Raw genomic sequence first — 14,143 nt, 5'->3', positions numbered from 1 at the left:
GAGTCACAAATGCTTCTCTGACATTTTCATTTTTTATTACATTCTCATTTAAATTTCTGAGATTTCTGTTCAAATTAGGTTTAATTTATGTTTTGGATTTCGTATGTTTTTGTCGTTATAAGCCTTCTTGAGCTCTAGATAAAGTGGGATATACATTTTAAACATAATCAAATAGGCTGCACAAGGTTTTTATTTTTGAAAAAAGAAGTCTGTTAAATTAGAAGATTGCCTGCATTAAGACCCAAGCAGAATTTAATCAGGTGTCTACTTCCACTGTATAGCCTTATACTCAGTTCTCAAATGCGCATAGCAGCACATCTTTTCATTTTAAAAACACCGCTTTCCGAATATGCTGGTGCTGTTAATCAGTTCCCCGGAGAACCAACTGTTAAGAGAGAAAATTGGCAGCTTCTCAGGCGGGAGACATACACACAAACACACATTACAAACCCTTCTCGCTCCTTCCCTGTGCACAGAAGCTACAGATGGGAGAGTGGTTATGCAGCTGCCTCTGTATCATGCACTGCAATGGCCCTGCCCATGGATCCATGCCTTAAGAAAGTCGACACATGTGCATGAATGGACTTCCATGAAAATGGAACCCAGTCAGGACAGGGATCAGATAGCACAAATGTCTGGGTGTGACCAGAAGCTCGTATGCACACTCTCTCACATTAGGGCTGGGCGATACATCGTCCAAAACTGGCTTGAAGTCCATATCGCGATACCAGTTTCATCATTTTTTGACCTGGCACTATATCGCGAATCATGATGTGTGCGCGCCCATGCTATGCAAAAATCACCGTGTGGGGAAAATAGTGAAGCCAGCCAATGCCTCTACACAGATAAAGGTAAAGGGACCCCTGACCATTAGGCCCAGTCGTGGCAGACTCTGGGGTTGCGGCGCTCATCTCGCTTTATTGGCCGAGGGAGCCGGCATACAGCTTCCAGGTCATGTGGCCAGCATGACTAAGCCACTTCTGGTGAACCAGAGCAGCACACGGAAAGGCCGTTTACCTTCCTGCCAGAGTGGTACCTATTTATCTCCTTGCACTTTGACGTGCTTTCGAACTGCTAGGTTGGCAGGAGCAGGGACCAAGCAACGGGAGCTCACTCCATCACAGGGATTCGAACCGCCAACCTTCTGATCGGCAAGTTCTAGCGCCTCTACATAGCTCCATCCTTACTTCAGACATTGTGAAATACAGTCAAACCTCAAACGGCTCTCTTTTCTAATGTTTCGGCTCCCGAACGCCGAAAACCGGAAGTTAACTGCTCAATTGTATTGAGGCTGTACTGGTATATCATGTTGTTTAGCTGGTGATACAGTCAAACCTCGGTTGTCGAATGCAATCCATCCAGAAGCCCATTTGACTTCCAAAACGTTCAACAACTGAAAACTGAAAGCAGAAGCCTCAGAACAATAGGGAAACTCAAAACGGAAGCCACATAGCACATTCGGCTTCTGAAAATTGTTCGAAAACCAGAGCAGTTACTTCCGGGTTTTCGGCATTCGGGAGCCGAAAGAGTTTGAAAATGGAGCTGTTCGAGAACCAAGGTTTCCCAAAATCTGGATTTCTGAAGACTCCTGGGCACAGGGCATCCCTTGATCTCCTAATGTGTTTCAGCATTTCCGAGCTCCAGATGAACATGAAGGCACAGAGCAAAAGACTACAGTGAAACCAGAACTGCCCCAATTCATTCTACGGCTGAAGCAAAAGTCTGGATAACTCCTAAGCCCTCTGGAGTCTCCATCACAGGCTTCACCCCCAGGATGACGCTAGTATTTCCACTTTCGAAGCAGATCGGCAGATAACAGCACAGATTGCCTACCAAGCAAAGGAGAGGGGCTTTAAATATTCTCTGCTATAGACGCCTTCCACCAAGCTTAATAAGGAATTCATAATGGTGGCCTTATCACATACACAAAGCCAATGAGCCTTACCGTACAAAGCTTTCGCACTCGTCTTCGACGCCTGGTCCCTCTCGCTCTGAGAAAATGTTGGTGATCCATATCCACTGTAAGAGAAGGTGCATTGTTTGTGTGTGGTTTCCTTTGGCAAAAGGCCAGCTGACATACATTATAAAGCTAATATGAATACAGAGATAATGTTTGCACTGATCGCAGGAACTTGGAAACTCCTGGCTTCCATATTTCAAGGCCATATTGACTGCAGAAGTGATTGAAAGGAAAGCAGGATGCCTACTGACACTTCAGAAAATAGATTTCTAAGAGGTGGAGATTTATTGCCCCACACAGCTCTGCTTTCTCTATTCCCCAAGTGGCTAGCTAAAGAAAAATAAGTTATGCAAAGCAATTATTTTATGTGGAGCTATATTTATAACACCTACAGCCTCCCTGTCATCCATTCAAATCCCCCGCTCTCTGTATCCATATTCTTTCATCCATTGTTTTTATTTAGATACCGTCCTTTGTTCAAAATCAATGAATGGTTCATCAATAAATGTATAAAATACAAAACAACCAATAAAATTTACAAAAAAAAACTTCAAAACAACAACAAGCAAGATAATGCCATCCAGAAATTCCAAAGATTCAGTAACCCCATTAAACAACAACAAAAGGAGGATTTAAAAAGCCCATGTGGTGATTACATGTTATTTCATATATGCCAGTGTGCATTTGGGTGTGTTTCAGCTGAAGTGGTTGCATCAAGTGATTCTATTTTGAAAGCCAGCATGGTGGGGTGTCCTTGTGCAGGGAGGAAATCAATGAAATAAATGCACACCTGTTATAATAAGCACACTGGTATCATTTTGCTGGTCACAGATAACAGAAATGTCTCATACAAAACGTTCTCTTCACAATCACCTGTTTTGCCACTGCTTTGCTTGAGGGAGCTCAACTTTGCAACCCCCTTATCCTCACAACAACCCTGTGAGGTAGGTTACAAGTTATTGTGACTTTTTATACAGGATCTGATTCTTACTATTCGTGTTTGATGTTTTATTATTATTTTTATGTATGTTGGAAGCTGCCCAGAGTGGCTGGGGCAACCCAACCAGATGGGCGGGGTATTAATAATAATAACAACAATAATTATTATTTTTATGCTGACAGTGACTAGCCCAAGGTTGACTAGACCATGGCTGAGTGGAGATGTGGTCCTGGTCATTGCCCAGCAATCATAAGAAGAGCCCTGCTAGACCAGGTCAACAGCTTAACTATTCCAGCATCCTGTTCTCACAGTGACTAATCAGGTATTATTGGGAGCCTGAAAGCAGGACATGAGCATCAGCACTCTCTCCACCTTCAATTCCCAGCCACTGGTATTCAGAGGTATCCTGCCTCCCCCCGAACAAGGGAGACCACAGCCATCCTGGCTGGCAGCTACTGCATCACACTGGCTCTACAGTGGTACCTCGGGTTACAGACGCTTCAGGTTACAGACTCCGCTAACCCAGAAATAGTATCTCAGGTTAAGAACTTTGCTTCAGGATGAGAACAGAAATTGCACAGCGGCGGCAGCAGGAGGCCCCATTAGCTAAAGTGGTACCTCAGGTTAAGAACAGTTTCAGGTTAAGAACGGACCTCCAGAACAAATTAAGTTCTTAACCCGAGGTACCACTGTACTGCAGAATTACAGTACCTGTACAGTGCCTGCAAAGGATTTCCCCATCTTCAAAATGGTTATAAAGGTGAGCAAGAACTACTAGGAGCGGGATGAGTGGGGGTGAAGAGAAGAATTTAATCTTGGCTACTAACTGAGAAGTGACAAGGGTGTCTGGAGATGACCAGGATCTCAAAAGCACGTCCAAGGACTTATGTTTGCCTATTGGAATTTGTAAATCTTCTCCTTTGAATGGTCAGGCAAAGCGTGCCACAGACTGCTTTTGACAGTCCCCTGTGTTCCAAAATCGATTTGCAATATAATGTAGGGGGGAGACCAGCTGCTATTTGAGAAACTCAAGCCCCCTTAGGACACGTGGAAGGAAAGTCATGCCACTCCTTAGTTTTTGGTTTACATGTAGAAGCAGGAATTCACAATGTCACCTTTGACACAGGGTGCCTGTGTATTGGGTCTAACATATCAATATCTGAAAGCAAGCAAACAAGCGCACATACGGAGGCTACAGAATGTTTTGCATGGTACTATGGATTTCGGGAAACTCAAAGTTATTTACACTGTCAATTTCCAGCAGCATGCTCCCAGATTTGGAAAGCTTCTCGTGGGATTTCCAACCCGTGATCCCAATTTAGTAAAGCCTATGGTTTGCAGTCAGCTAAATACATTTATAAATAGTTCTGATGTTACTTATTCCAGCCAAGGCCAAGCATCATTTATTGGAATAAACGTGCTTGTAAGCAGCTTGCAAGTTTGCCTTATGACTGGACTATCTAAGGCTCTCCCCTTGTATTTGTGTGACTATTTGTGTGTGCATATTTTGAGAGCACAGCTTGTGTGTGAATCAAACTTTATTGTTTACTGCTAATGCTCGTTACAATGTGTGTGCGTGCATGAAGAATACAGTATGTGCGAATATATATTTGCATGCGCATAACTTTGCTAGAGGGACGTGGGTGGCGCTCTGGGTTAAACCACAGAGCCTAGGACTTGCCAATCAGAAGGTTGGCAATTCGAATCCCCGCGGCGGGGTGAGCTCCCGTTGCTCGGTCCCTGCTCCTGCCAACCTAGCAGTTCAAAAGCACGTCAAAGTGCAAGTAGATAAATAGGTACTGCTCTGGTGGGAAGGTAAACGGCGTTTCCATGTGCTGCTCTGGTTTCGCCAGAAGCGGCTTAATCATGCTGGCCACATGACATGGAAGCTGTACGCCGGCTCACTTGGCCAATAATGCGAGATGAGCGCCGCAACCCCAGAGTCGGTCACAATTGGACCTAATGGTCAGGGGTCTTTGCTAGAGCATGCACACAAACAGACACACATCGCAGCTCAAAACCAGAATTGCAACCAAAGACTGCGGAGTCTTTTAAGAGACAACTTTCACCCCTTGCTTTTTCTATAAAAAAACCACAGACATAAATTATGCATGGCTTTGGCTTGAGCAAACAACATCTGATCTATTTATAAATCTATTTAGATTACCACAAATCACCGAATCTCCTTCTAGATGAGGGAGGAAATCCCATTAGTAGCTTTCCAAGGGTAGAAAGGTTGCCCCTGGCAATCAACAGCATATAGCACTATCAGCTGCTACCCATTCAGTTGTACATAAACCAATAGGACAGCTGTTTCCAAAGGGAAATTTGTTTTCTGGCCCTAATAGAGATCAGTTAAGTTTAGAAGTCTGAAGAGCGACCTTCATTAAAGTAAGGGTGGGGATGAAAGCAGCCATACCTCAGCCTGGGCCTGGAGGGTGTGTTGTCTAACTCAGAGACCAGTTGCTACAACACAGAGGTAGAAGGTTAGGGCTGAAGGCAGAGAAACTGAAGACCAGCCCGTACCACTCTCCTGATGATGAAGTGATGGTAGATGCCCAGGATCCTACTATTTATGCTAGTCCTGACCAACTCAGCGGCTTGATGGTAGCAGAATGCATGCACTGGATATGGAAAATCCCAGGTTCAGTCCCCATCAGCTCCATGTAGGACTGGGAATACTCCAGATCTAAAACCCTGGTGAGCCACTATCGGTCAGTGTGGACAATACCGCTGTCAGAAGCGGGGTCAGCAACAAATCACACGTGAAGCTAACTATTAGAAGAAACAAAGTCTGCACAGGAGTACCAGGCCTGATGAGCATTGAAGCTCTTCTCAGTAGGCCTTGCCCCATGGAGGCTGAAGGTCCTCACAACCTTCTCACAACTGCCTAAATCTCCTCCTCGCCTGGTCCTTCCCAAGCAATCTGAGACTCGGGCGCCCTGCCTGACTTTGTTCCTCCCTCTTCATACCTCTTCTGGTTCTGGAGATGGGGAGGGGAGCTGGTCACAGCAGGAGAGAGAGACACCTGAGCTTCTTCACCAGCCTGACTCATCTCTACTTCTTGGACTCCATCCTCCCCCGTTTCAGCTTCTGCTTCTGGACTTCTCCTCCCAGGCTTCTCCCTCTTCTCCCTCTGTCCATTCATCATTGTTCCACCACCAATTCCTGGGCTCTGATCCTTTGTTCCTTGAGGGTTCCCCAGCTGATACCTCCCACCATTCCTCTGTGTCCAGTCAGTCCATGACAACTGAGCTATATGAACTAAGCAGCTTCCTATATCTCCAAATAATGAGTGCATAGAGCTTCTGTAGAGTCAAAATATTGGCTCTATCTATAACTAGGGTGGGGCGGCTGTGGCCCTACGGATTTCACTGGACTACAACTCCCAGCACCTCTGACCATTGGGGGCTGATGGGAGTCCAACAACATCCAAAAGATTACTAATAATAATGTTGTTGTTTAGTCGTTTAGTCGTGTCCGACTCTTTGTGACCCCAAGGACCAGCGCACGCCAGGCACTCCTGTCTTCCACTGTCTCCCGCAGTTTGGTCAAACTCATGCTGGTAGCTTCGAGAACACTGTACAACCATCTCATCCTCTGTCGTCTCCTTCTCCTTGTGCCCTCCATCTTTCCCAACATCAGGGTCTTTTCCAGGGAGTCTTCTCTTCTCATGAGGTGGCCAAAGTATTGGAGCCTCAGCTTCACGATCTGTCCTTCCAGTGAGCACTCAGGGCTGATTTCCTTCAGAATGGAGAGGTTTGATCTTCTTGCAGTCCATGGGACTCTCACGAGTCTCCTCCAGCACCAGAATTCAAAAGCATCAATTCTTCGGCGATCAGCCTTCTTTATGGTCCAGCTCTCACTTCCATACATCACTACTGGGAAAACCATAGCTTGAACTATACGGACCTTTGTTGGCAAGGTGATGTCTCAATAATTTATACCCCGCCCATCTGGCTGGGTTTCCCCAGCCACCAAAGATTCCTCATCCTTGATCTATAATGTCCCCTGTTATCGACTCCCCTCTTCAACAGCTATCCTAACCACCAGTCTTTGCCCTCTCAGAGTCTTTAACTGCCTTTCCACAAAGACTCTTCACAACAGGACATCTGTGAAGTAGGAGAAGCAACCCCGATCCTCTCAAGTCAAAAGACTGGATCCTAAAGACTGAGAGGTGATTCTTGAGGATGCCACTGGACCTCCAGGTCCTGACAGGTTCAAATCTCTCTGAAATCTTGGGATAACTTCGGGAACAGCTTCCAAGACAAAGCAATGAGCTATCAGGAAAATAAAATTAAAAAATCCCAGGAAAATTGAGTTCACCCACAGAGGTCTTGGAGCACGACCAAAGACTTATTGGGATCCCAGAAGGAATTCAAGCGACGGCTTCAGAGACAATTGAAGCTGACTGCTATGGTTCTATTTACCATCAACATTGAAGTCTGCAGCCAAAATGTTGACACACATATCAACAAATTAACCTTGGCGGAGCTGGGCGATGGGTGCAGTTTGTTGACTGTAAATGCACAAGGCATGGATATGGCATGACAGAAGCTTATAAGATTACACACAGCATGGAGAGCTTTCCCCCCCTTTCTCCCCCCAACACTAGAACTTGAGGGCATCCAATGAAGCTGCATGCTGGAAGATTTAGGATAGAAAAAAGAAAGTACTTCTTTACACGCTGCACAATTAGACAATGGAACTCACTCCCATAAGAGGCAGCAATGGCTACCAACTTGGATGGCTTTCAAAGAGGATTAGACAAATTTGTGGAAGGGTAGGCTATTGGTGGCTACTAACTATATGACAACTGGGTTCTGCCTCCTTAGATGGAGGCGACGATGCTTCTGACCACCAGATACTGGAAACTGCAGCCGGGGAGAGTGTTGTTGTGCTAAGGCCCTGCTTGAGGATTTCCTACAAGCATCTGAGTGACCACTGTGAGAATTGGATACTGGATTAGATCAGCCATTGGCCTGTCCAGCAGGCTCTTTTATGTTCTTATGACTGGGATAGGTACAGTTCTCTACGAGCTTCACCTAGGAACAATTGTACAAGGACCCAGCGTTCAAAATTCTCTAGGCACCAGGCACAATTTGGACCTGGCTATCGGCCACTTGTGACCAAGTGAAGATGCCCGGGTGCAAGGATGGTGCCTGATGCCACCATGATCTGGAGGTGGATGCCTGGGGATCCCTGGATCTTGACTGTTTTCACACACCAGCAACACATCCTAGATAATTCTATACGTTATATTTCAGCTGCGCGATCAGAATGAATTTCAGGAACCAAAAACTCATATTGAAAAATTCAAGTTTTGAGCTGTCTGGCCCCAAAATGGCAACGAGGCATTTTGTTTGGGCTACTGTAACCCTGGATTAAGAAGCCATTCAGCCCCTAGTTTGCATATCTGAGTTTCTAGCACGGCAAGGACCCTAGAGCTTTCGTTGCATCTAAGTCTGGGATACACAAGAAGCAACAAAAACACTTACTGAGATTCACATTATTGAGGTCTGATGTGAAAAGGGTATTCATGCCTCTGCAGGCTGGTACCCTTATTATATCCAAGCTCATATGAAATTGATCTTATGTCTGAAATGACAATAGCTTCCAGGCTGAAAATGAAATGTTAAGTCTCAGAGGAGACCTTAGGGCTTCTTCTTCCTTTTACTTTATTTTCAATGAACTTGGGTGGCAGGGAGAGGTCATGTTGGTGGGATAATACTTACTTTACTTGAGAAGAGTAACTTCCATATGCACTTGGGTGGGTGTTTGAAATATGGCCATTCATTCTGATCAACACTCCCTCTGTGGAAACAGGAGAGGAAAAAGTCATTAGGGCAACCAGTACAATAATATTAACAAACATTAAAGAAAGACTGCAGAATATACCAGTGATGACTAGCAATGGATGAAATCTGTCCATTTTGGTTCTCAAAGTTTTTTTTATTTTCTCAGTCTTAAATTAAATTCTCCATATTTCTGCAGCAAAGAGATTTTTAAAAATACCAAAATATTCATGAAGATTTGTCAGCTTTTAGAGTGAATTTCTTCAAATACATGCAGTTCAGTATGTAGTTTTGAGTAATGTACAGAATCAATTTTCCTTAATATAATGCATTTGGCAAATTATTTTCACACACACACACACACACACACATGTATGTATACAGACACACACAACCCCCTCTGAAACATATGCACATTTGGTTGGAAAACTGTGTCACAAATTTGGGAGGAGCGCAAAGTTCAAAGGGCAGCAATGTTTTGATTTATGTTTTGCTTCAGAAAGTATAAACTAGCTTAGTTCCCTTTAGAATCAAATTTCTTCTCCATCCCTAGTTAAGACAGTGGAAGACGACTGTTACCTTTACATCACAAACCTCTAAAAACAAAGAATGCTATTGTTACAAACATCTTCATTATCTAGCAACAACAACCTCAAAAAGTCCTGCACAAGGTTATCAATCAGTATCATCTGAGTAGATCTTTGGTTTGAAAGAAAACGATCTGTGCACTAAGAATTGTGCACTTGCCCAGGAAGTTCCAGAGGCAACTGCCGCAGAATCCATTTCCTTGTGAGGAGAGCACACCAAAGTCTTATGGAACTTTTCGCTCTTATCAGTTTTACAAACATACCAATCCAGCTTGTGGGAGCAGGCAAGCATGCAGACCATACAGGAATTTAAAACAACATCAGCTCCCCAAAGCAAACAGCACATCCCTCAAGGACCAGACCATCAGCACTCCTCCTTGCAAGCCTCTGCAAAGTCATATATCTCTGGCATCCCTTTGGCTTGAAGCACTGGAAATCTTCAAGCAGTTTCTTCCATTCTCCCAGGGCAAGTGAAGCGTAAGAAGCTGCCTTATACCAACCAGATCAGATTATGGGGAACCTGTAGCCTTCCAGAGGCTCTTAGACTACAACTCCCATCCCAAGTGACCATTGGCCATGCTAGCTAGAGCTGTTGGGGGCTGAAGTTCTGGATCACCATTTCTCCATATCTTTTTCCCCCCAATTTTTTTTATTGATTTTCCAAATTTATAACAAACATGAAAAACAAACAAACAAAAATCCTAACTATTTGTTAACATTGTTAGGTGACTTCCTCGAATCCCCCTGGCTGAGTTTCTATGTATATCATTGTAACAGTTTTCCAAAACTAATTTCTCATAAAATTTACTTAATCAATTAACATTTTTCTTTCTTTTCATTTTAACTTTAGATATATTATTCTATAACTTCACATATTTAAATCCTAAGCCAATCTGGTACTTGCAAGTGTTTCTATTTAAGTTATCATATTTAGCTAAATAGTCTTTAAATTTCATCCATTCCTCCTGGTACTCCTCCTCCTTCTGGTCGTGGACTCTTCCGGTCAGGTCGGCTAGCTCCCAAAAGTCCATCATCTTCATCTGCCATTCCTCCACTGTTGGTACTTCTTATGATACCATTTCTCCATATCTGCACTAGAATGTAAACACTGCAGCTGCTGGTACCAGGCAAAGGAAAGCTTTGCACTTGCTGAAGTTTAACAGACACTGCCCTTGACCCTAGTTTATGGACACTGCATTAAAATGAAGCCCACTGTCAAAATACTGTTACGTTCTCCATAAATCACTATACATTGGATTTTCCAGGACCTTGTTTACTCAGCGTGGTGCTTTTCTGCATTTTCGAGGCAGATCCATTTACAGTAATCTACTCCAGCATTGCAGGGGATGTTCATTTGGGTCCCCTCCTAGTTCTGCAACTCTAATGCATTGTTCCTGAGTACAAACAAGATTTGCCACTTTTTGTATAGGTATTCAAGTGCAAGAGTTTCAGGCTCTCCCCAGGTTTTTCAAGGGGTGCTGGGAAATCACACAAAATTCACAGCCAAATCTCTTCGGAAAGCCAGAAGCAACTGTGGCCAAACCTCAGTCAAGTGTCGTGGAGCAGGAGTCCTGTACCTGCCCACACACAAACACCTTATTTATAAAGCATATGTTTTGGGAAAGTGGCATGATTTTTTTTGCCATTCAGGCTATAATAACATTTCCATGACTAGTTGACATATTGCAGTTTAAAGTATTCCTTGCTGGGCACTTAAAATTAGCACCTTCCTCATAGGCCTTTTGTCTCTCTAACTTGCTGGGCCCATCATCTTTCTGTTAATTAACTGTTAGAATTTTGCAGAGCTGTATGAATAATGAATAATCTGGAGTTTGAATGAACAAAGCTGTTTTGTTTGTACGAGGAATCTAGAGTTTAGGGCATGGGTAGGCAAACTAAGGCCCGGGGGCCGAATCCAGCCCAATCGCCTTCTAAATCTGGCTTGCGGACGGTCCGGGAATCAGTGTGTTTTTACCTGAGTAGAATGTGTCCTTTTATTTAAAATGCATCTCTGGGTTATTTGTGGGGCATATGAATTCGTTCATTCCCCCCCAAAAAACCAAAATATAGTCTGGCCCCCCCACAAGGTCTGAGGGACAGTGGACCGGCCCCCTGCTGGAAAAGTTTGCTGACCCCTGGTTTGGGGTGAGGAGGGTTTTTAAAGCCTCTCCAACAATTAGGAGTGAAAGTTCTGCATTGACATACTCTTCTGCTCTCCTCGCTGGCAGACGCCCTCCATCACGGTGCACAGATTGCACCAGATCTTAAAAGAAGCATACACAAATGCTTTCATTGGGATCCTTTTTAGGAATTTGTATAGTGCCTGGCAGAACACTGGGGCGAGAGACCCCATTCAAGCAAGCAAAGAAGGCAGCATTTATTAACTGGTCAACGTAAACATCAGCAGTGTAACTGACAGCACAAATGGAAACTTCGCCCTACACAACGCCCTACTGTATTTTATTCACTCCAACCACAGGCTCTTTAAGACCCTGGACTGAATTTTTTGGAGATAATGCCAGCTCACTACCCTCTTTGAATTCAATGTTATCACCCATCTTTGTTTGAGACTCTGTCCTGCCATGTAATGCCCCAAATCTTACTGACACAGTCCAAGTGGAAAGCATTGAGGCATTGCTTTTGGCGGTTGTAAGTTGCCCGCAACTCACTTCCACAAAGCAGTCTGCACAGCACGCAAGCCTGGTAGATGTTGAATAGTGGAAAAGATGGATGAAGGACACAGCTCTGTTGGATTCACAGCTCTTTATTGCAGCAGTTAGAACTGCTCCTGGAATCAGACTGACTGCAACCTAGCTGGCTGCTTTATATAATACTAAGTAACTTGAAACAGTAACAACTCACAACTAGTTAACCAATCAGGAGCGACAGTTTTCAACCCTTCATTTACATACTGGTGGCCCTGAGTGAGAACTGCCACTGATATTAATACATAACAGTAGATCTTCCTCTTGGTATTGGACATTAGCACCACGTTCTCCCAAACCCTTTTGGAGAGGCAAACCGTTGCAGTAGCTGCCTTGCCAATACTCTTGTCTAGCTCAGCGTTGATGGAGAGATTGTTGGTTGTGGTGGAGCCCAGGCAGACAAAACTGCCTACCACCTCAAGTGTGTGGTCGCCAATGCTGACCCAGGATGTTAGTTTTCGTCAGGCTGATGAAGGCAAAAGTGGGTGGAGCGATGGATAAGTCAGAGGTTTAAACACACACGTCTGTCCAACAAGTAGTCTCCACCCAAGCAGGGAAGAGGCATCAAAGGCACATCCCTCAGGAAAAGCACCCATGCTGGGGAGAGCCTAGGGAGAGTCCTAGGGGCTGAATTTGACCCCCAGGACCGAGCACCACATGCACAAACCCTGTGTTAGGTTGTGGGTGAACATATCAGATGACACAGTGATTCTTCAAACAGCTCTTGTTTATTCACAGGCCAGAACAGAACTGAACTGAAGGGTTCAGCCAGCCTGCTTATATAGAGCCCCACTACAATGCAACTGTAACACTTTCTGTAACTACCCAATCACTGAACGTCACTTTCAATCCCTTATTTGCATATATGGACCTGAGTATCTACAGTATCCCCCTGCTGACCCAGGGTGAGAACTTCAGTACATAACACCCTGCGTGCATTAAGAAGACAGATGTAGATATAGATCTAAATGGTGAGATATGAGCATGCAAAAAGCTAAGGACAGGGCTGATACTCACAAGGCCTGCAACATTCTGAGAAAGAATTTAGCAAGGTCATATACCTTGTGTAAGTTGGTACAATTATGTCAGTTAATAGCAGTCTTTTTGTGTTGTCAGTGCAGCTGAGCAGGAGGTCTGTTCTGTTCTGCTGCCGTCTGCCTCCGAGTCAGTCAGAGTCTGTGAGAGTCTTTTAGTCTTAGGGATAAATCTATGTAATACACTAGTAACATAATTAATACCTGCCAGCCTCGTATATGCACATTTAATCTAATAAGTGTGAGGACACTGTGTGAAAAAGTTATTGCTATTTAAACTTCAAAGAAGCGTCTTGTGCAGTTTTTTATAGGAGGGAAAAGGGAATGAACATAAGCATTAAACAATCCACTCTGTAGCTTTCGCTTCAGCTTTCTGTTAATGGAAATTAAATATAATTGCTAAACAAACTAATGTTTATTAAGTGTCGCAAGTGTGGAAACAGGAAAGATAACGTTCAGCTCATTTGTTCTTCCTAACTAAAATCTAATTCCTACATAAATGTGTAAGGACGAAACGGGAGAAATATGCATGACATGGGCTCCCTTGAAAATGAGCCAAGAATGGCCTCTTGAGTGGACAGTTGGTGGCAAGACTTGGCTTAGAGCATAATGCCAAGGTTGCAGGTTCGATCCTGTATACGACAGCTGCACATTCCTGCATTGCATGGGGTTGGACTAGATAATCCTCAGGGTCTCTTCCAAGTCTGCAATTCTCTGATTCCTTCCATAAAGCAAACTAGCAAACTACACAAGACATCAGTACGTTTCTGAGCACAATTCAAAGTGTTGGTGCTGACCTTTAAAGCCCTAAATGGCCTCGGCTCAGTATACCTGAAGGAGCGTCTCCACCCCCATCATTCTGCCTGGACACTGAGGTCCAGCTCCAAGGGCCTTCTGGCTGTTCCCTCACTCTGAGAAGCAAAGCTACAGGGAACCAGGCAGAGGGCCTTCTTGGTGGTGGCACCCGCCCTGTGGAACGCCCTCCCATCAGATGTCAAAGAGATAAACAACTACCTGACATTTAGAAGACATCTGAAAGTAGCCCTGTTCAGGGAAGTTTTTAATGGGTGACATTTTAATGTATTCTTAATCTTTGTTGGAAGCTGCCCAGAGTGGCTGGGG

At 44.3% G+C, this 14,143-nt stretch overlaps 1 protein-coding gene across 1 annotated transcript in view; it reads right to left on the bottom strand.

The window, feature by feature from the left end:
* The window catches only part of EPS8 (EGFR pathway substrate 8, signaling adaptor), a 143,456-nt gene that overhangs the window by 60,432 nt on the left and 68,881 nt on the right, over positions 1 to 14,143 (bottom strand). Inside the window, exons 2-3 of the mRNA XM_081212198.1 lie at positions 8,636 to 8,714; positions 1,946 to 2,019 (exon numbers count right to left, since the gene is read on the bottom strand). Coding sequence (XP_081068324.1) covers positions 1,946 to 2,019; positions 8,636 to 8,697 — 136 coding nt within the window. The 5' untranslated portion in view covers positions 8,698 to 8,714. The remainder of the gene's footprint in view (positions 1 to 1,945; positions 2,020 to 8,635; positions 8,715 to 14,143) is intronic.

The sequence above is a fragment of the Podarcis bocagei genome, assembly GCF_964188305.1.
Source record: "Podarcis bocagei genome assembly, chromosome: 10".
In the NCBI taxonomy this organism is placed as follows: Eukaryota; Metazoa; Chordata; class Lepidosauria; order Squamata; family Lacertidae; genus Podarcis; species Podarcis bocagei.
The sequence above is the reverse complement of the archived record's forward strand: the minus strand, read 5'-3'. Positions and strand labels throughout refer to the sequence as shown.